At 41.8% G+C, this 21,774-nt stretch overlaps 1 protein-coding gene across 1 annotated transcript in view; it reads right to left on the minus strand.

The window, feature by feature from the left end:
- Cadps (calcium-dependent secretion activator 1) overlaps positions 1-21,774 on the minus strand; it is a gene marked incomplete at its 3' end in the record, with an annotated part of 88,774 nt that overhangs the window by 30,553 nt on the left and 36,447 nt on the right. Inside the window, 7 exon segments of the mRNA XM_022849462.2 lie at positions 55-224; positions 3,359-3,439; positions 4,553-4,747; positions 7,347-7,487; positions 9,625-9,840; positions 12,622-12,747; positions 14,569-14,763. Coding sequence (XP_022705197.2) covers positions 55-224; positions 3,359-3,439; positions 4,553-4,747; positions 7,347-7,487; positions 9,625-9,840; positions 12,622-12,747; positions 14,569-14,763 — 1,124 coding nt within the window.

The following is a 21,774-nucleotide window of genomic DNA, read 5'->3' on the forward strand; positions in this document are numbered from 1 at the left end:
ACCTGCTTTTCTCACATCAGATCTACTTCTCTAATAATTCTAGGGTGAGCTTACCTATGATTGTAGCGTCGAAGCTTCTGCAAGCCGTATTTAGAATCTGCACTACCCTTCGTGACGGGTAGCCCCTCTAGGTTAGCCATTAATTGGTTTATCGAACTTCGCATCTCCTCGATGAACAGTAATTCCATCTCCTTTACTACAAACTTTGGCAGCAATTTGCGATTCTAATTTGTGCGATTTGTCCGACAGTTGTGCAATGAGAAAAATAAAGCAAACGTTAGAGCGCGGAAACTAAGACCGATAATGTTATTCACCAGCAGTATATTGTAGAAGATAAAATTTTCTATAGCAGATTACTTTAAAAAGGTTTCTATCTGGTTGAAGACCTTTCACACAACACGAACTTCCTCGACCTCTATTAAGGATGGAACTATTAGTTAGTTCATCAAACCGGCACTAAGCCGCTTCAAGTCAAAAACCTTTAATTATTGATTGAAAGATCGGCTCTCTAGCTGAAGTCGGCATGAAGAGCTATGCAGTTGATGCAATATGGATTCCCAGTTGTTCTGTCTTCTCAGCGTTCAGTGTATTACGTTTGGCTTTCAGGACACCAAGACGTTCAGCTTGTCTACGGCATCTTTTCATGTCCGTCTATGTATATGGCTTAGTCTCTATAATGGTCCTTTTCTCCGGCCACGACCACCAAATAATTTAGTTAGTTAGTATAGCTAACTTTCAAGAACACACAGAAGTTTTTCGCCCGAATGAGACGAACACGGAAACGAAAAAATGGGTAGAGGGAAATTTTCAGTTTTCCGACACCGCCACTGACACAGTAAAGTACTGAAGTTACGGGAAGTTTGTTTTTTTTGCTTCATTGTCTATTGTCTTTTTTTCACTTCTGTTCGTTCCTACTGAAAGCGTTGAAAAAACGGGCAACGGATTTTTTAAATTCGTCCTATAGTGACAGTCTTGGTTTTGATGCCAGTCGCGACAGAAACTACATTTGCTTCATCGGGGTTTCCTTCTTATGAAAGCAAGTGAGAGTAGCAGTGCTGATCCTAGAAGGTAACCACCTGGTCCGCGATTTAAGCAGAAATAGCATGTACGTGCTGTTATGTATGAGGTGCGCTGAGTTGTAGACTAACTAAAAAAAAATCCCTTGTAATAACTGGGAATAGGCTGCTGTCGGAAGCGACAAACAGGACCGATCCGTGCCAAAATTATTTCCTTTAAAAACATTTGTCAAGTCATTGGCGGGACGCACTGTTAGCTGAAGCCGATGGGCATCGACAAAAACATTGAAAGCGGCCTTTCAACGATAAGGAAATTTAATAAAAATAGAGGAGAGCTTCTCAAAGAACAATCGGTCAACTAGAGGTCAATTCGCTAAACTCGATTAGCCTCCACAGAAATACTTCTAGTTAATTTTTGCAATAAAAACAAGAATGTCTTAAGATCTTAGCTTTGCGACAGTACTAGTTTTGAAAGCGCTTAGCGTGAAGTAAAGTCTCCGCGTCAAGTGTAAAGTAAAGGAAGTGAAACAATTGGGGCACGTCAAAGGCGTTCGAGGTAAAGTCTGTTTTCCGGGTTTCTGTTCTCTGCGAAGGAGCTGCAGACTTTCATTTTCCATAGTGCTGATGATTATAGTATTCTTAACTAGCGGCAAATGTAAGTTCCTATCGCATCCTTGCCGCTGTTGCCTTAGTCCCACGATGCTACTGGTGAACTTGATGGCGTCGCTTGAACATCCCTGCACAGTTATCACCATTGGTTGTCATCGGTCTTGATTATCATTCAAAATTTCCTAGAAAACCACCACAGAAGCTGAGCTGCTGCCGCCGATGGCGGCTCATTATCAATGAGCCTGAAGCAAAGCTGGAAAGGTGGACTCCACTTACGGTAAGTACCTATTTCTTCCTCTTCTGTAGCTGCTAACTCGCTTCATTGTCTTTTTTCTTCGCTTTAAACCCTTTACAACAGCAAGTGCCGAGCCTGATTTGAGGCTAAACTGTCCTGGTCCTGTTCCTTCGTTCTTACCGCTGCCGTTGACCGCAATCGCTAGTTTTTCTTTGCTGTCAAAGCCGTCGATTGTTTCGAAGGAAAGTGCAGCCGCACGCTAACAGTGGCTACTGATATTGTTACCGTCATACCGTCAGCGTATTTGAATCGTTGAGTAGTTCCAGCAAAAGAAAACGACGTTGTAAACGAGCAAACGATATTGTAGGCAGAGTAAAACGAAACACAGTAGGAGAATATTGACTGTATGGCTAAGGACTTACAAAACAAAAAATTAATTCTCCTTTACCGTCTTTCGTGGAAAAGATTCCGGACTTTATAACGCAATAGTGTAAACAGCGGCATGTGTAATAGCGGGAAGGTCTAGATTTTAAGTGATATCATCTGTACGTTCCTTGCTCTGACTGTGTGCCTCGTTGGGTCGCGTAGGACTGTCGGGTCTACGACTCCACAGTCTTGCGCGAAGCAATAATCCAGAAAACATTACGTGAAGGCTAGCTTAGGCAATCTAAGCTTATCCTAGGGCTTGTTCCAGCATGCCGTTGCCACGTGATTCTAGCCTTTAAAAACTTCATATGGCAATCCGAACCGTAGCCCTAGCTAAGAGAAGAAGTTTTGTCTAGCTTGTCCTTCACTCAAAAAGCGGCAAAACACCTGGCCTTTATTTGCTTAACTTACCGAAAATGCGCAGACTGCAGGTTCGTCCTTAACTAACGTAGCAAGTCCTTTTATATTGTCAATTTACCCTACAATGAGTAGCAATTTTGCCTTTCATTTACCCGTTCCTCTCTACTATCTGCGTGCCGTTTGTCGTCCGCATTTATGGCTTTGGTTTTAGAGAGTACCAATGAGCGTGTAGAGGCTAGGAAGAGTTGTAACTCGCTGCTAAGGCAACACTCGCAGCCGCAAAGATACGGTCTGTTGTGTGTAATAAAAATTAAACATATCAGTTAATAATTCGTTGAGTTTACTGCCAGTAACTCGTGCCTATTTGGACACAGTATACGAGCAGAGTAACAAGGAAGAGCCCTAATTCTCTATTTTACTGACTGCTCTCGTGCAGCCGCGTAGTAACGCAGGAAACGTGCTTGAAAGTGCGGAAATTGCCTACGTACGTTCCTGGCTGTACTAAAGCACAGTATCCTCAATCAATATTTGTTTGAACTCAGTGAGAAGGCTCGGTAGAGAACTTCTTGTTCGGCTGCGTGTTCTTCTATGGGTCGTCACCGGAGTACTTTAGGTGTGAAAGATCTGGTTTGCGTGTTGTATACGTGTTCTGGTGACTGCGTGCCTTGTCTGTACTCCCCTGTGCCTTTGGTCGATGTATTCAACTTCGTACCTTTTCAAGTTCATTAATTTTTTGAACTTTTCCATCGAGCTCCCGCCGAATCGCTGCAGCCTGTTCATCTGCGGAGTCAAGCTGTAACAAATTGAAATAGTTAAAGACACAATAATTGACTGTACAAATGTAACTGAAACATTTAAGGTCATTGTGGTAAAAAAAAATACAGTAATACTATTGACAATTTGCGAGCATGGTCAATTTGCAAGCTCTGGTCGCCTGACATCGAACAGTTGTGTAATCTGGAATCGTATTCTCCTCAAACAAGCGTTCACATACATAGTATGTTCACTATAAACCACTTTTGAGGTGGCCAGCGTCGGAACGTCGCTTGCCAATTGCTTCCGTGCTCTCCGTCTTTATGCTCTTGTATTTGTTCTCAGCGTTACACGATGTGCGACTTCACACAATCGTCGCGGCAGTGAAGCGGAAACTGTTACGCCGCAATCAATCACCCTTAATTACACACATCGTTTCGAGGTCTTCCCTCGGCTTCTCTACACCTCTCCACCTTCTCTATCCTATTCGTAGTGCTCCCCCAGTAACAGTTTATTCTATTTCTATGCGTGTCTATCTATGGGGGTCTTTGTGCATGTAACAAACCGTTTAAGTCGTCTGAGCAGAGATTAAACGGTTTCCTCCGAGTGCTACCACCGTTGAGTACATTTGAGTGAACGTACGATATACTTAACGCCGATAACTTCTTAGCCACCGAGTGGTTCGACGGTGACCTTCAATGATCGTCTCTTTGTGATAATATTGACTACTGTTTACCAGTGGAAAGGAGGAGACGTCATTCGAAAAAAAAACGGGACGCCAGGCACGATTGGTTAGTGCTGCCGATCCCACATTTGAAACGCTTTGTCGTTTCGGTGTTGTACCGACATGACTGTTCACTGATCCCATTTCGTAATACTACCGCCGGCAGTTTACTGACGTCGACCTGAATTTCTTTTAGCCAATGACATAATCGCCGAGTGCGGCCATTTAGCCTGTAGGAAAGTTTTACTTGAAATAAAAAGAAGTCCTCAAAGGTTGATCGAAATCGGCTGGCAGAAGCGCATAATCGGTACGATTATGCGCTTCTGCCAGCACGGTGCAAATGTATGACAATGGCGCGTATAAAAAGCGCCCCTGAAGCTAGATCGATTCTACTACTATTATTACTGATACTAAAATGCGTCAACTCACCTGTAAGGCATTGTACAAAAGCTGATGCTCAAACTTCTTAATATTCAAAATATTCTGAAACATGTCGTATAGCTGTTCCTTACTGAGGACCATTTCAGCAGCTAAATTCTGCTGCTGCAATCGACTTTGAGCCTTTCGGGAATCTTCGTCTCCGCGAAAGATGGCATCGAACTTCGTCATCCACGATGTCAACACCTAAGATGAGATCAATCGAAAGGAAACAAGTCGAGTAAAATAGGGGCTGACGACGGCAGTATAGGACGTACGCAGTTGTCTTGCTGTTTTTTATCTTATTTGGTCGCTTCACAAAAGATTGACAAACATAAACATTTCAGTACAAAGTCAATAGCAGTATTGGCCATAGACCGAAATTATGTTAAGATAATTAAATGAACAGCATAGGCGTCATGTTTAGTGTTTCCTGGTGATAGTTATTATACGTTACATTAAATAACTTCTTTCGTTTTTCACTAGTCCACTCTGATCTATTTAGTTCTATTGCAAACGCCGCTCAAAGTCTGACAGATACGCTCGTCGCTGTCATTTTCACCATCTATTGAGATCCGTGTCCTCTGAAGTTTATCAAACTCTGATTAATATTAGCTTTCTGCCCGAGTTTGCTGTTAGTACGGCCGTGGCAATTCCAGCCGTCGGCGAAACGCTGCAGCTCACATATGTCGTGAGTTTTATAGCCATTCGAATCCACATTGCACTGCTTTCTAGATAAGCATAGCGAAGAGCACAACATCTGTCCACGTACGTCTACATTGCCTTACCGTAGAGTCCGTCTCCAGCTAGTCGGGAAACACTCACCCCATGAGGCGGCAATGCCTTTTTGGTCTTCAGGTATCTTGTTTCCGTGAGGCCCGTTCATACACGTAGTTCATACATGACCTTTTGGTTTTCTATTCTCTTGTAATGAACGCGGACGCGCAGAACAACACGAGCAGTTGCAATAGCCGGAACGGGATCACGAGCAAAGAGAAAAATCTTAGGTAGACGCCATAGGCGCAACTGGGTTCACAAATAGCAACGAAAAGGCCTAGCTCTGCGATAGAAAAAAGCAAAAAGCGATCGGTGCTCCAAAACCGGTACTCAGCAGTTCTGGAATCTTTTCGCCTCTTTACTATGCGGATTCTTCGTCGAGAGGGTTTAGGCAGCAGCCAGTGACTAATCTATGAACGGTGGCAATGGCGACAAGGGGTGTCTCCTGCGCGGCAGTGTGACAGTACCAATATTGATTAAAGCTTACTTTCTTCGACATCCGACACTCAGCGCCCACTTTCGCTTTTTTCCGGACTTTAGTTCTTGACCATCAGTCTCGCTGATGTCATCGACGGTCCACTGATCACGACGGGAGTTCCGCCAGGTGCCTCTGCGTCTCGATGAACATTCCTCGCAGTAAATATCCTCCGAGAAAGAGTGAGAATAGCTCTACATGCCATTTGGGCAGTAAGGGGGTTTCTTCTTCGATAGGCAGAAAGAAAAAACACCCTGCGCATTAAAGCGCAAACGTACTCCATCTCTGTTTAGTTTCACGCGCAATGAGTCCAGTTTCTCACTTTGAATGCTTGAATTCAGTGCTGCCGTCATTCACATCCGTCACGAAAGCCGGCCAGCTACTGCCATTGAATTTGTGGATGTTGCTCGCTTTATCCGGTAACCAATGCCGACAGTGAGACGAGTACGGGGAAAATTTGTTGGGGCTGATGGTGGGACGTCCATGGACGCAACTGGCTGCCGATAAGAATGAAAATTCGAAGGGAAAAACGACTGGTCAACTCATAAGGTAGCAAAAACAGAGAACTTAAAAGCGTCTATTTATACGTGGACAATGAGGGCATAAAAATACAGCTCCATCGTGTGTTGCTTTCTGTGTCTTGGACCGAAGCAACGACTGACCGACCTATTAGCTTTTCAACTACTAAGTAAAGTATATATATGTATGTATATTCAGGAAAAAAAAGGCTATTCAGAAAAAAAAATATTATATGCGGGAATATGATGTTTTGTAAATCGTGCTAGCGACTAGCTGTGTAAACGACGTAGAAAGCAATTGCTGATAAGGAAAGCATCAAAACAGGCCAGATCAGACAAAAATTGTTTTTTTACTTTGAGAAAATTTTGATAATTTTTACTTTTTTAGTTCTGTACACTGTAGGAGCAGCGCGCTGATATAAACAGGTCGAAAGACAGGTGTCTTTCAAGTAATTGATGCAATTGAAATAGCTTTAAGATTTAATTTAAATGTAGCTTTAAATACATTTAAGTTGAAAATTAATCTTATAGCAAATGATATAGAAAGAGAAACATTACAGTCATAGTGGGGAGAAGAAAGTAGCACGCCGCCCGATTCACCTTAGGATTCTATCCACGCCTAAAGCTCTCGGCAGGGCACCAGCTTCTTGTGAGTTCCTGCCAGAGTATGGCTTTTGCAGAGTTCACGGAATCAGTATTCGTTGCAGTTAATTGTGTTGTCAAAGATGGGACGAAGGAAAGGATTTGCGCGCTAATCGTTTCGTGCGCACTTTTTTCAGCGTCAGAAGGAGAAACCATGCCTTGTTATTATCGCTGTCGCTACGACGACCAGACTACGAGAGGGACTAGCTGAAGACGAATGGACGTAGATACATGTCAGGTTGTCCTGACACACCTCCTATTCGCTTTGATTTGCCGGGCTTCGTGCCTAGCCAGGTTTTAAATACTGAAACCTATGGAATCACAGAAACATTGATACGCACTGAGCTATCGGTATATATAGAGAACGGCTTAAACTTTGAATAGTTCGGCTTACCGTTTCTTTGCTAAGACCATCGATTTCTGGAAGCGACCTAACTCTTTTCTCGATATTATTTCGGAAAACTTCTCTGAAGTCATGTTGAGAGCAGGCCCTGCTCACAACCATTATAGCTACTCGGTCACTCTTGAGAAACACCTGTAAGTAGCAGCAAAACGGAAGAATAAACGAATAGGTATTTGGATTGAGGCTGAAAGCCGCTTACCGTTGTTTTAATGTATATTAGCAGTATTATTAACAGTGTACGGCAATATGTAAAGCTGTGTTAGTAAGAGGGCAATTATTAATGTTGATTTAAAAGTAGGAATCTTCTTCCAAATAGAATCAAAAGCAAAATGAAGAGACCTACAGAAATCGTCGGCTGTAAAATAGACGATTGCATCATAGACCATTTGATTGATATGGGGATCCAACTATGCGTCCGTGTGTAAGAAAAAATTACGTAAAACTTAAAGAAACAGAAAGGAAATGTATCCGAGGTGTCCAAGCATTGAACTGAACAGTAATCTAATCTTGCTTGCTCTTATTTGGATGCTTTTCTTATTTGATCATTAACAATGACCTAAATATCTGTGATTCTCGTCTACCTACTCGACATGCATATATCATGATAAATATCACAGATGTAAATACACAGAAAACGCATGGTTTCACCTAAATTTCTTTTCCCTGGATCAGTGGGTATGTCTCAGTTCAAAGCACTCATAGAAGAATAAGTAATAGCATAATACACCGGCAATATCGTTATACAAACATTTTTCCTGCCGAAAACTGCTCGAGGTAATTGTTTAGCTATGACCTCATCGGAAGTCATCAAACGAATTATCCTTTTTTCGTTGTCGTTTTATAACTGGCGAGCAACCTCAATTTCTACTAAATCCATTTGTTGCATCGATTTGCAATGGGATTTTTTTTTAATTATAGGCATTATTTTCCCTAAACTTTAGAGGATATATTCCCTTAATGAAAATATATTTTGCTAATATTCGTATATGAATATAGGTGATTTTCTAATATTGGTAGCACTTTATTGGTGACAATATCAAGCGAGGGGTCCTTTATTTGAAGCCCCGTCGTTCAAACAGCATTCAAATAAAGGAAAACGGTGCCGTTTGCTTAGGCTTTCGAGCACAGAAGGACTCCACGTTGCCTAGGCCTGAAAGGCCTCGGCTTAGTTCTGAGGAGTAAGCGACAAGCACATCGGCTTACCTGCAACTGGCACGTAATCTAGCAGCGGTTGCCTGAGCCATTGCTGAAGCCAAACGATTTTTCGTTAATAATAATTCGTCTTCCGTTGTTGATAAAGCGCAGGAGTTGTAGTACGTTGCACCAGACGTAAGTCTATCTAGACGAGACGAGAAATCGCGCCGCTGATGTTCATTTGGCTAATTATACATTCAACGTCACCAGCGATCGTAGTGGCAGTATTGAGATCACCAAAGGGCCATTATACGGAAAACTACTCTTCCCCTGCTCAACTACCTACCTCCGGATACCTTTACACTACTGACATCATTTAGCATGGTTGCTGTGTCATGCCATATACCCCACGGCATTGCTGCTCTTATAAAAAATAGCGGAATAGATAAAGAAAAATCTCTTGAGCGTTATTATCGAACGCAAAACATACGTTGGGAATACAAGATATGTAGCCATTGGATTATTGCGCTACGTTTTAGTGGGGATTCTTGAGATGGCGGATGATAGCTGCACTTGTACGGCGATAGCACTAAAAAACATATAAAGCCAAACAAACTACTTGCCAACATGTCTTATTTTGACTAACGACGCATCGTTCAGACGACATCCAAGTAAAAGCAAACGGTGCCACTTGCTTAGACTCTCGAGTACAGGAGGACCCCGCGTCGCCTGAGCCTAAAAGGCCTCGGCTTAATTCAACACACTCTGAGGAAGAAGCGACAAACACATCGGCTTACCCCAACTGGTCACCGGTCGTTCGATTGAATAAGTCGAAACACTGGTAGAATCAGTAAAACCCACGAAGCTGATATGCCTAACGGTCAAGGCGAGATGGCCAACTTATAGAAAGCGCTCTCGTAACGCTGGCAGCCAGAAGAAGGACGCACCAATCAGGTCAGAAGCCAGTATCAATAGATCAGTCTAGCCTCCGGAACAATGCATATACATAGTTAGTGACCGGCGCCGCTAGAGAGGCAAAACCGAATCCGACCTGCTGGCGCGCATGAACTCGTGTCAAGCTTGAGTGACCGAGAGAACGATCGGCCGTGCCATTCACCAAGGACCATTGTCTTACCTCAGTGTAACTCTGTACAGCGTTCTGGAAGGCTTCATCCGCAGCAATCGTCGTCTCGCCCTTAAGAAAGGCCTGAAATCGTTTCTGAAGTGTCTCGAGCTGTTCTTTTGTGACTTTCATCTGCCGCCGCGACATATCGTTTGGTTGTTTCGCGTTGAACGGGTACGCCACGCATCGCAGGATGAACACGTACAGCTGGAGTCTCTTGCGGCGCTCCTGTAAAAAAAGTTCCGCCATCAGTCAGATCATTACAGGGAATACAACACAGACCTGGACTTTAATGAACGAGTAGTTTAGGGACGTGGCTCAAGTCTACGCACGTAACCTTCTTTGCAAACAGGATATGCTTCAAGGTCACCTCAAGCATGGCTTTATTTGAAATGATATGCCTTTTTGTTAATAAGTCTATCAAGAACACAGTCACTGTGTTTTCACTTCCAAAGACTAAGCTGCTGTCCACAGACGTACTAACTTGTAAAAAAAAGTCTAACCAAATTCAAGACAAGCTGTTCTGTGTTACTGCATATTTTTGTGACACACGCCGTATAGGGACATTATGCACGACGTTGGAAGCAGCAGTCCTTAGTGGAGGGCGCTACTGGGACGACAGGATGTTGTTGTTTTAAGTGCGTGTGCCAACATAAGTCCATTAGAAAGTGTAGGGGCTAAGCCTTGACGAAATATATAAAGCCAGGAACCTAATTGACTCAGGCACCATTAGAATAATAATTAAGCAACTGAAAGACTTGAAAGAAAAAAAATATTAGAAATACGACCGTCTGGAGGAATAACCCTTGTAGCTTTTGTAAGTAATGGGTGGGGAATCTTAAAGTCTACCAAAGATGTCGTATCAGCCATATTAAAATGGAAATATATCCCATTAACTGTTCAAAATGTAGCTCCTTTTTGACTCCGCGTTTCATTGACACCTCAGTAAATGGCAATGGAGTGGTTCGTAGAAAAAACACGAAGCGGAACTTTTAATCAGCCCCCGATTCCCTACTATTACCGAGCTAGAGCGTCAAGAACCAACGTCTAGGCAACTGAACGCTTCGAGACAGTGGATTTCATCAGCATTTTAGATCACTTTTAAGTAGTGCAGATTTTTGCTTTCTTCGGTACCTTTCGCCCTTTGTACAAGCTCATTCGAAATAACGTTTTTATGAAGACGAAATAGGAACGCCTAAGAGTATAGGCAATATCCCGTCAACCCTCAAAAAACATCGAACTATCTACTAAAGGGTGTAATTATCATGTACAACAACACCTTTTTGGAAGAGCGATCTTTTTACTCTAGAAGCTCACTGGCTTCTCTGCCTTCAGTATATTATGCTTGGAAATGCTTCGTGTTGGCGACAATTTGAGCCATCCTGGGTCGTTAGCCATAGAATAGGCAATTTTAGGAAATTTTATTCGAAAGGGAGCTAATATTATCTTGCGCGCGTACTACTATGAGGTTGGAAGACCCTTTTTTGATGTAATTTCCTCCATTGTTATGTACGAGCACAAATAACTAGCCGAATTCTCCACTTTAGCTAGGTCGCAGCTTCGAAGGCCATACACGTGCATATATTGTAATAAAGCAGAAACGATTGTCGAACAGCGGTCGAACTTTAAGCTGAAGCAATTATCAGGTCCACACCAGACATCTTTGGTTAACCTTGAGTTAATTTGGTTCCTAATAAGACCTTTTTGTGCTAAGAGGTTTTTTAATGGATGGGTTTAACTTTTTTAATCATTTTTTTATGTTTTCTAGAACCACATGCGTAGACTATGTCCTGTGTTTGAAAATAAATAAAACAAAAGGAATAATAAATAAATGTTTTTTTTTTGAAGGGTGGGAAGCTCCACTATTCCATCGGTTTTAATGAAAGTTTACCACCATTTAAATAAATATATCGGGCTGCATATTTGGTACGGCCCGTTGTCCTGCCAGTGTACGGTTTCGAGCCTTGCCGAACTGCTCGTCTAACAAACAAACGACCACTACAACATTACCAAGAGAACACCCTTTGAAATATATTGTCAAGGGCTTTTTTCTTCATGATTTCTTCTGTTTTCAAACACGCCTTATTATCGCAGGACAAAAAGGGCAGAAACGGACTAAAGATTTCCTGTGAAATCTTTGAACTCCAACCCCTTGAAAGACTAAATATAGTCTTTCAAGGGGTTGCCTCGTTTTCTGAAAACAGTATAAGAACTAGTGCGCTCATTTGACTAGAAGGTAATATAGCCGACTTAAAATATATATAAAATAGATTTTACGCAGCCCCATTAAGTAAGCTCTGTTTTATAAAAATGCATTCAGTGAAAAAAAAAACGTTTATTCAATAATAGGGCAAAATTCGCGCCCTGCTGAGTAATATCGCCTAAATTACACAAGTTCACCGCGAAAGCCTTATCTTACTGCTATTTTATACGACATTTTAAGAAGGGATATCACATGCTAGGAGTGAAGAAACGATCATTAAAGCACCGTTCGGAGAAACAGAATTTGATGGTAATTGGAACAATTAGAACGGCACAAACGCATACTGGCAAGTTAGTAGCGAATGTAGTTTACACGTACGCCCAAAACACAGATTTGGTTACCACGCGTCCCGCAACAAATTTCTGTTAGATGCCTGTACGGTTGTCTAAGGTTCATCAAAGAAGCGCTCCATTGTATAGCCATCCTATAGTCTCGCTCTACAAATGACCTAAATATATCGTCATACTTTACCATTGAAGTGGTAAGTAAACATGCTCGCATACGAGTTCCGCGTGCGTCATTATTAACAGCGTTCCTGGTAATATCTTTACATAAGCCTATGTTTCATATTGGCAAGGCGTACAAATAGGACAGCGCAGAGCATAGTCTGCACGTAATTGTATCTATGGAGAATGTTTAATAATCTTTAAAAATAAACGGTCGCATTACCCAGCGGAATTCTCCTGTGATAATGGCTATAGTCTCAGTCACATAGACGCTGTAATGATCACAATAACAATACTGACCTCCTCCTCGTTCTGCGGCATTAAGTCCACTCCCGTCTCTTCGCTCGATGGAGGTTGGCTACCAGGCTGAACGGCAGCTTGACCTTGTTGATGGGCCTGCGACGATTGGTTTTGCGGGGCTTTAACCTGGAACGCAAACAACAGAGCGGGTCCCTGCTGTAACAGAATGTCATCTACATGAACACCCAGTGAGTACAACTACCCATCTAACGATCTATGCACTAGATAAGGATATGTAAAAAAAATATACCCCTATCCAGCTCAGATCATAGGTAACTTTATCTAAACAACAGAGCAGTGCATCAAACTTTTTCAACCTGATAAACAACAAGCGCCGCGATATACGAGTTTAGCTGCAAATCCAGCTACATAATTTAAATTGCAATGAGACATATGTTGATATAAGGTTAAACGTGATCTTCGAAAATTTGCTGAAAAATATTACAAGCGTTAGGTTTATTGCTTGCTTCCTTCCTAACATGTGATCTTTGACAAGATTCGCGTATTTTATTAGATCTGAATTACGTCATTATTAAATTAAATTACGTCAATTACTAAAATAAATAACAGTAATATTATCGAGAAGTTATTATAATCAAGCGAATAGCGTCAGATCTAAAATAATTATAGCTTTTCACTGACAAGCTTTCCTGCATTGAACTTCTAAGAACTATATTGAACCGAAAAACTCATGCTGACTATATAGAGATGCTAACTATATATAGGAAATCTTTATTAAATGTCACAGCCATAAGAAAAGCAGCGCTTATACCTCGCCGAGCCACTTTTTGCACGGCGTGTCACCTCAAATTAAAGAACTAGTAATGGTCAAAGATTTCATATGTACAAATCAACAACACAATCTTGTTGAGTTTATAAAACTAATTTTGGAGATTTGCCAGATATCGTAAATACGATACCAAGGACCAACAAGTGGCACCATGATTTCCGCCGGGGTTCGGAGCACGCAGATGTGTTCGTGGAAACCTGGTTCCCACCAGAATCTGCGGTGAAACTCCTGCCTGGCAAAGCAAGTGACGATGTATCTGTTTAGTCGGTTCGTCGTGTTCCACTTGTTGCTCCTCTTCGCACTCGAAGCAGAAAAAAACTTCAGCAACCTCCGTAAACTTTTTCTTCAAGTTTCTAAGCTTGGTCTCGAAAGCTTCCGTCACCAAAACGACAATGTAGGTTCTTGGACAGTAATGGCGAGTTGACTAAGATGTTTTCGGGTTACTATTTCTATTTCCAGGACCTTTTTGCGGGAGAAGGCCTTGATACAATGAGGTTGTTGGAGGTTCTCTGCTGTAAAACTTCCCATAAGTTGTGCTCGGAGCTAGCTTCAGGTCAAACACGCTGAGAGCGTTTGCGAGGAACAAACGCTGAAGCCACTTGATCGCGGTCAACAATAGCTTTCTGCGTGCCTCGGTAACGCGCGCAGTGAAACCTCACGAAGAAAAACAACCCAAATTACGAAAACCGGGTTATATAGGTAAGGGGCAAAACAAAATTAAAAAAAAAAACGTTTAGAGAAAGAGAGGCTAGAAATTTTTGCACGTCTCTTTTCGAGATGGCAAATAAGCAGTCTGATACCCTACCAACTGATAAATGAATGATTGCGACGATCCGACTAATGTATAACGATACTTCAACATTCTAACCTTTTCCGCCATGATGACCTAAGCAGAAGGCTTCTTTGAAACGTGCAGAGTCGCTTTCCCCTTCACCGTTCAAGCGATAAGACAGCGACAGAAGCTAAATGTAAGCACATTCAGAAATTTTACTACAGAACACACAGGGACTAGTAGTTGAAACTGCGGCTTTTCTGTAGACGATTCAAGAGTCGTCTGGACTTGTAATAACGAGACTATTTAGACAGTAGCAACTGCCTCTATTGCTACACATATTCAACCAATAATCTCGAATATTATCGTTTTGTCCGTTGCCTACCTGTTCCTGAAGTAGCGTAATGGGCGCGGGACTTGTGGGCCGTAAGCTGTTGGATCTTTGTTGGATAATTGCGGGCAATCCGCTGGCTGCCAGTGAGACCGACGACACGGACTCGGTGGCTGCTGGGGATATCGAGCGGGTAGTAATGCCTGATGACGGGAACTCAAGCGTCGTCACCGAAGATGACACCCGAACCTAGAAATTGCAAAAGGGAAAACTGTCGTATTAAAATGGGAGCTTGCATTAATCAAACTACCAATTGCTTATCCTTCTCTAAAACGTAGAAGCGATAACGGATTGCTTAAACGATCTATTGTCGAGTCGATGTTAGCAAAAAAAAATTATTTAAAATATTTGAAAAAATATTTGAACTAAGTATCTATGGCCTGCTCGGGCCTAAAGCCTTCAAACATCCTCTACAGTACGCAAAACTCTGTAACGAGCAGTAGCTTTAGCTAGTCTTGATATTTGGGTATTTGAAGATTCAGATTATATTATTAAAATATATGGAATATACAATAATGCTCATACCGCATGAGCAACCGCCTAACTCGCAATTGTGTAAGTTACAATTTGAATTAACTCAAATCTTTGACATATATGCACTGCCATACCTCTAACTTCCGAGCTCTAAGTTAAATCTCTAGCTAATTATTCTTGAATCATATATCGTCTCAGTAATAAAACATACGCATAGCCATTCCCATATCCAAATTATATATAGTCCTAGTTTCGGCTAGCATAAAATATTGGTAGGAACATCTGACAAGTAGGACGAAGTGCATACATCCTGTACAAATATCAATATATTTTACAGATAGAGTTAACTCATACTGTGATAATTCAAGGTAAACGACAACACAGCTCAGCGGAGATGAACATGTCCTAACAGGCTCCTCTTCAGCCTAGTGTTATCCTGGGGTAGGCTAATATTTCTGAAGCAAAAACACTGTTTCCTCTGAAAAGTAACAGACGTTGATTCTAAAGATCTACACTCCATCTCCTTTCAGCAGGCTTCTATCAGACGACAAATAACTAGTATACGCGATCTTGAACATCTTCGTTTACCTAAACCGTATCTCGTTTCGCATCCATCTTTGCCAGTAATGTTCTTTAGTGCGCTATACAACACGTTGCGGATACCTCGCTTATGCAGCACCACCTATAACGTTTCCAGTTGTACGTTTAATATCTCAGGCCTTGACTACCGCTTCAGATGGCTCATTCTCTCAGCACGAAACGAACTGGATTTACCCGAATCTGCTGAGTTTAATAGGCAGACACGTTGCTACTTTACGTTGCCATGGGATCTGCGCGATACCGCCGTTTGATCTTATTTTACTCTTAACTCCTGAATGATTCGGCACTGTTACGCTGATCAGCAACATAACGAAAGGATTCTGGAATGAACGCGACGAATAGCTACGATTAACCTGTGGATGCGCCCTTAAAACCGTTACCCAAACAGCAAATAGCAATCACTGGCAGGTTCAGTATTCTTGTACTGATCTGCTAATTCTGATTGCCTGATTTACCTCCTAGTGCATTCCTGTGGGCTGGGAGTGATCCACTGAACGCAATTCCCTGACCCGAGTGCTGCTCACAGCCTATTAGTTTTGTTATGGGCAAAGACGGGGAAATCAGGCAGTCAGAGGAAGCAGCGGCCTTATGTTCGATGCCTCATCGAGCACTTAACACGAGCTGGAACGTGCAGCCAATCCACGAACAGTTTCGGCGGCCGATGTATCGACGAGTCCTGGGCTATGCTGGCAGAATAGACATAAATGAATGGAACGGTATCACTAAGACCATTCGCTGATTTGTGTGCTGTGCCTATCATTATGAAGCCCATGCCGTATCTCGGCATCTATTCGATTAAAAGCAACGGGCAGGGTCAAACAGCCCACTTTTTACTCGCCATTCGGTCGGCACAAAGGGGAAAGGTAGTTGTCCTATTAACCAACCTATTTACATTTGTACACTGACTAACTAAAATTATTGTTTTGTCTAGTTATATGTTTGTGAAGGTTGTTGAGATTATTTTCTAATGCAAATACGTTTTGAGAAGCTTCTTTTTAAAGGAAAACAGGGCCATTACATCTTAGCGAAGTTTGGGCTTATTTAACAATGTATCTTCTTTTGTGGTCAATTTTTGTAGATAAGAATTACTTATTTTTTGAAACTGTCTTCAAAGTTGTACAAACAGGTCGCGGTTTACCATGTCGAAAAGTCATCCTTGAAATGTTTCATTCGTAGCGTCGAATAAATTTCCTTCCCTAAAACCAGGCCCTGTTACCGCTATCGATTACGTATAGATTCTGACGAGAATCTATAAGTTAACGAAAGCTTCATAAATAGAAAGTTGTTTGCAATGAAACCATATGGCTGTCTGAGTAAATCCATGATGGCGCAGTGAGCATTACGTGATGGTGTACTACATTCTCGAAGTGTAGTTCTCATTTAATTGACTAAATTTAGACTTTCAATGCGGTAGTATTTCTTGATAATCGTCCAGAAGATCTGTACAACAAAAAACTATTAATCAGACCTTCATGATATCTAAGGCCAACCAAAAACCTCAGAGAATTTCTGAGTTCATACAGCCTACAGCTGTATGTACGCCTGTAGCACGTTGGCACTAGAATTTGAAGATCGGAGGAACTTGGTACAATAAAGCGACTCATCAATTTTAAACTTTTTATGTAAGTAACGTATGAACGTTTTTGTATTTGAACTTGAGTTTCCAGTGATCCGCCGCAACAGACCGACTGAAACTCGACGTTATAAGCGCAATTGGGCGTATAGGACATGACCGTGTTAGATTTGGTACGTGAACACCTCTAAGCAGTGGGACTGCAGCAGATTTGTCAACGTGATGTGTGCTGATATGCGACGACTTTAAGGCGACGACATTTTGTAACCTCTTCTAAGCGTTCAGTCTTATGAAAGACCTGCTTTCTGAAAAGCGGGACCCAGACGAAACTTCTAGCAATAGAGTTTTGTTAGACAAGCTTTTCCTTAAAGCATCAGTACGTTGACGCATTGAAAGCAAGACAGAGTCGGTCCGGATTTTAGTTTATGCGTAGCGTTGACCAACTCCGAATCGCTTATCTAAATTAACTTCGCCGGGTTCACAACTTGATGCAAATAATATAGCACTGGCGCGCTGCGAGTTAGAGTATTACGTTGCATTCATAATTCCTTCGAGACTGCATAACTACACCGTCGTTTCGAACAAGTGAAGTTCTATCCAGTCATTTCTGGAGATAATCAACTAAAATATATAGAACTGAAGATATCTTCTCAGCGGTCTCTAGTCATCATCTGGAAGATGGGTGGCTTCGGTTCAGGCGAAATACTACCTTTTGGAAAATTTATCAACGATTTTATAATTATTCTTTTTATACCTTGCCAACCGTTAGTATGCACAGCCATACCTCAACGTAACGTACGGTAGAAATGTTTTGCAACCTTTTTTTAAAGAGGCTGGCCTTGAAGGTAGACGTAGCGGAGCTTATGGTTCGGACTAAATATAAAAAAAAAAACCGAATTTTGCTTCGAAGATCAATGATCGAAGTAAATATGGATTGTTCGTTAAGCGGTGGAGTACCTTCGACTGTGAGGCGTGAGGTGCGCACATGGTACAATCGCACCAACTCTCCCACATAAAATATCGGTCCTTATTAAGGTGACACTCGCAAAGGAGGTCATAAAAATACCTATACATTGTCGTTAATGCTGCTTTGATGCAAAAGTTCCGTTATAGGAATCAGAAGAAAGACAAGGCATGTTGAATCAGTCGGTTTACGCGAACACTGGTGCTATTAGTGCATCTGCTACAATTGTAAAATATCATGTAACAGAGAATACGCTATTCAGGCGAAACAATCATTCTTGAAAAACAAATTTATGTGAAGAAGCGATTTTAGTTTTTTTTTTTACAAATCGTCTGTACAATCTGAGACACTGAATAAGTTTAGCCTAACCAGAAAAACTCGTCGTCGTTACACGAAATACACTTCTACTAGTTGTGGCCTCTTGATTAGCTGATCGGTTACATACGATAGAATTCAAACGCTGTCGAGAAATGCCTAAACTAAAGCCGAGTCGCAGAGTACAACAAGTACTCTTGATTATAGGGTATTCGAACGACCTCAGTGGATTTGTCTTAAGCACGAACCATTTTTTACGAGTAAACCACCATCTTGGTGGCGATCGAGCCTGTGAGAATTACAGTATCTCTTCAAATGTGCCCTTCGGGCTGCTGGAACCAAGCGAATTTCATTTGTAGGAGCATTTATAGGGACAAAAGCCTGCCATAGCCGAATGCGAAGAATGATCATTTGACGAAGCCGGGGGTTTATTTGAATGTTTACTTTATAAACAAAATCCTCAAGGCTCAAGGATCCCGCGGTGAAAATAATAAGGTAGCTTCACCCTTTAGGCGGTTCAATATGTCAGTTTTCATATTCGACGTATTTGAAACGAGAGTTAAGAATGGTTTTTATAAGCTCTGAAGATTATTTAGTCGAGATTGTGTTTCTCGCATAAACTTAAAGAGCTCAGCATAAAGATAAGTGGATACGATCAATCGATTCGCTTTTTTTTTTTAAATTTTTTTTTTTTTCCTTAGCAAACACATTTACTGAATACATCGGATTATTTTTATGGGAACAGCCTTTTCATCGTTGGGGCGCAGTCTACACGTTTTTGCCTCATCCTATTGAGCCTGAATATAAAATTGGTTGTTTCTGTATACCGTTTCATCAGCAGCCATAGGGAATATTGTGCTTTCTGCTTGCAAATTACTGCGCCTCCTTTCAATTTTACCCATATTGTGATCTCAATGATAACAAATGTGGTCCATCTTACTTATTATTTGGCCTTTGATCCAAAAGTTGACGAAGAACGGAATTCACACGCACCCTCGAAACGTGGTTATCTCCGAAGTGATGCGTCGGCGTTGGTCCCGCTACTTCTATGGCGACAGACATAACACTTAAGAAAGTATCACAGCAACGGGAAGCTGCTCAATCAGCTGCGGCAGGGTTGAAAGAATAAAAATAAAAGAATAAAAAAAATAAATAAAATAAAATAAAATAAAAAGAAAGGAGAACCGACAACTCAGTCGGGGCCGTATGAGGTACTGTGAGCAAGGGAGATTTCTCAGCATCCACTCTCAAGCGACAGCTGGAGCACATCATACGGCGTAACGTATGGGGGAGGAAACTCATACAACTAGATTATTCAAAAAGAGTGTGTCAGAGAAAACAGGTAACTAGATGAGCCCAAAAATTGCTTTACTGATACAAATACTGCATAGCGTACGACATTCACGATCGCTCGTCTACCCGCTTCGTGCTATCCGACATCGATTACCATGCAAGTGCTACTGTTATATATCCGAGCCCCATAACTACGTTGACATATGCTGCACAGAATGGTACATGTGTTCGTACCATAAAAAGGTATATATAGCAATGATTATCCCAATGATAACAACATTAAACGCAAACGCTGATTCTAGGTCCTACAGAAGTCTGACAGCTCCGAGAGAAGCTCGAATTTCCAGGCTTACGAGCACGCACAAACTTGGTGATATTAACCGGTTTCACTACCACCGACATTTCAATTTGACCCGGGACCGAGAAGGCGCTATATTGAGGAAGTAGCTAGAAAAATAGCACTTTTAATAATATGAACCTCTGAGTGGCAGGCCTACGCTATTTGCTACCCGTTTAAACCTCATTATCCGTCGCGCCGGCCGTCTCCTCTGCTTTCGGTATCTGAAACTCCCGAGTTTGAGCCAGGATCCCGTCGAGTTCTACAGTTGCCACTTAGATCACCAGTCCACTACAACCCGTCCAAGCCTAGAGAAATTGTGATCTAGGCTCCGTAACTCCTTAATATGCGCGTCAAGGAAACCCAGCGCTTGAGGGCTCGGTATTTTGAATTGAGATAGGGTTAGATAAAAGCAACACGTGACTAAAAACGAAAATAATAACATCGTTTGATGTCGTTAAGCATGGTGGCATAGACGAAAATTCTGTCTGACAATATCTGACAACGATCGTATATATTGTACTGTACAGTCATACCAGAATACCACACAAAAGCCACTCAATTTACGGAGCCTGTCCGATATGCTTGCTTCTCTGTGAATGTTTGACAATGTGAAATATCAAGCTAATCAGAACATTTCGAAGAAACGAAAACAACGATTTTCCAGCATACATTTACTTAACACCAGAATGAAACCAGAAAGGGCAAAAGGGATAATATTAGAAGTCAATGCAATATGCCATAACCTTAAGCCAGGTTATTCGACTTATTCCGTATGTTTTCGAGTGCAAACATTTTTATAAGCTCGATTGTAGTCGATACGAGCGGAAGGAAGAACGAGCTTACACAATGATTGACAATATGGAGGCTGGCCTGGGCCCAGAATTACCGTTTCGCGCAATTCACTTCACCTCTACCCTAGTATAACTGGGTCAATCCCTTACCTTCTTTCCGACAACTATGGCTTTATTTAGCATCCAAGCATAGTCGAAAGCCGGCGGCGTTGTTATAACAAGCTGCGATGCAGCTGTAGATCTCTGAATATTTTTTCCATGTCTAACTTTACGCTGTTTGCCCTGGTACGTCTAATGCAACAAGGTTCTGTATAATAGAGATCTGTGATACGAAAGCCAGCGCTTTTTTCTGCCAATCAAAACATTTCTGTCCCGTGCGCTAAAGGTTCATATCAGCCGTGGTCTGCATATTTGGCTTAAAATTCGAAATTTCATTCGCCTTGGCGCAAACAGTACAAACGTGTATGCGCGTGTATATCTCCTTGTCTTTCCATCGTTTCCTTAATATTTTTTGTTTCCTACTTGTGGGCGACATCGGCGTTGACAAGTCGTCACTGATTTGTAGTCGCGTCAACGAGGGTGCTCACAATATCGCCGGTCTAGCGAAAAGTCTATCTAAATGTCTGAAGTTGAGACAACATCGGAAAACACACGTGACTTCGTATATTTATTAGTAAGCTAGAATTCGAGATCGAACTTTGGGCGGTTTTTCTCCACGACTGGGCCACTAGGCCAACGGAAGCTGCGGCAAAATATATGTCGGAGACGACATCTGAGCACATGGTCAGACATTTGTACGGTGTGAGTAAGATGGACAAACGAGGACGTGCTTGATTGCCAAAAAGGTTCC

This window comes from Varroa jacobsoni, unplaced genomic scaffold (assembly GCF_002532875.2).
Source record: "Varroa jacobsoni isolate VJ856 unplaced genomic scaffold, vjacob_1.0 scaffold_1405, whole genome shotgun sequence".
Lineage (NCBI taxonomy): Eukaryota > Metazoa > Arthropoda > Arachnida > Mesostigmata > Varroidae > Varroa > Varroa jacobsoni.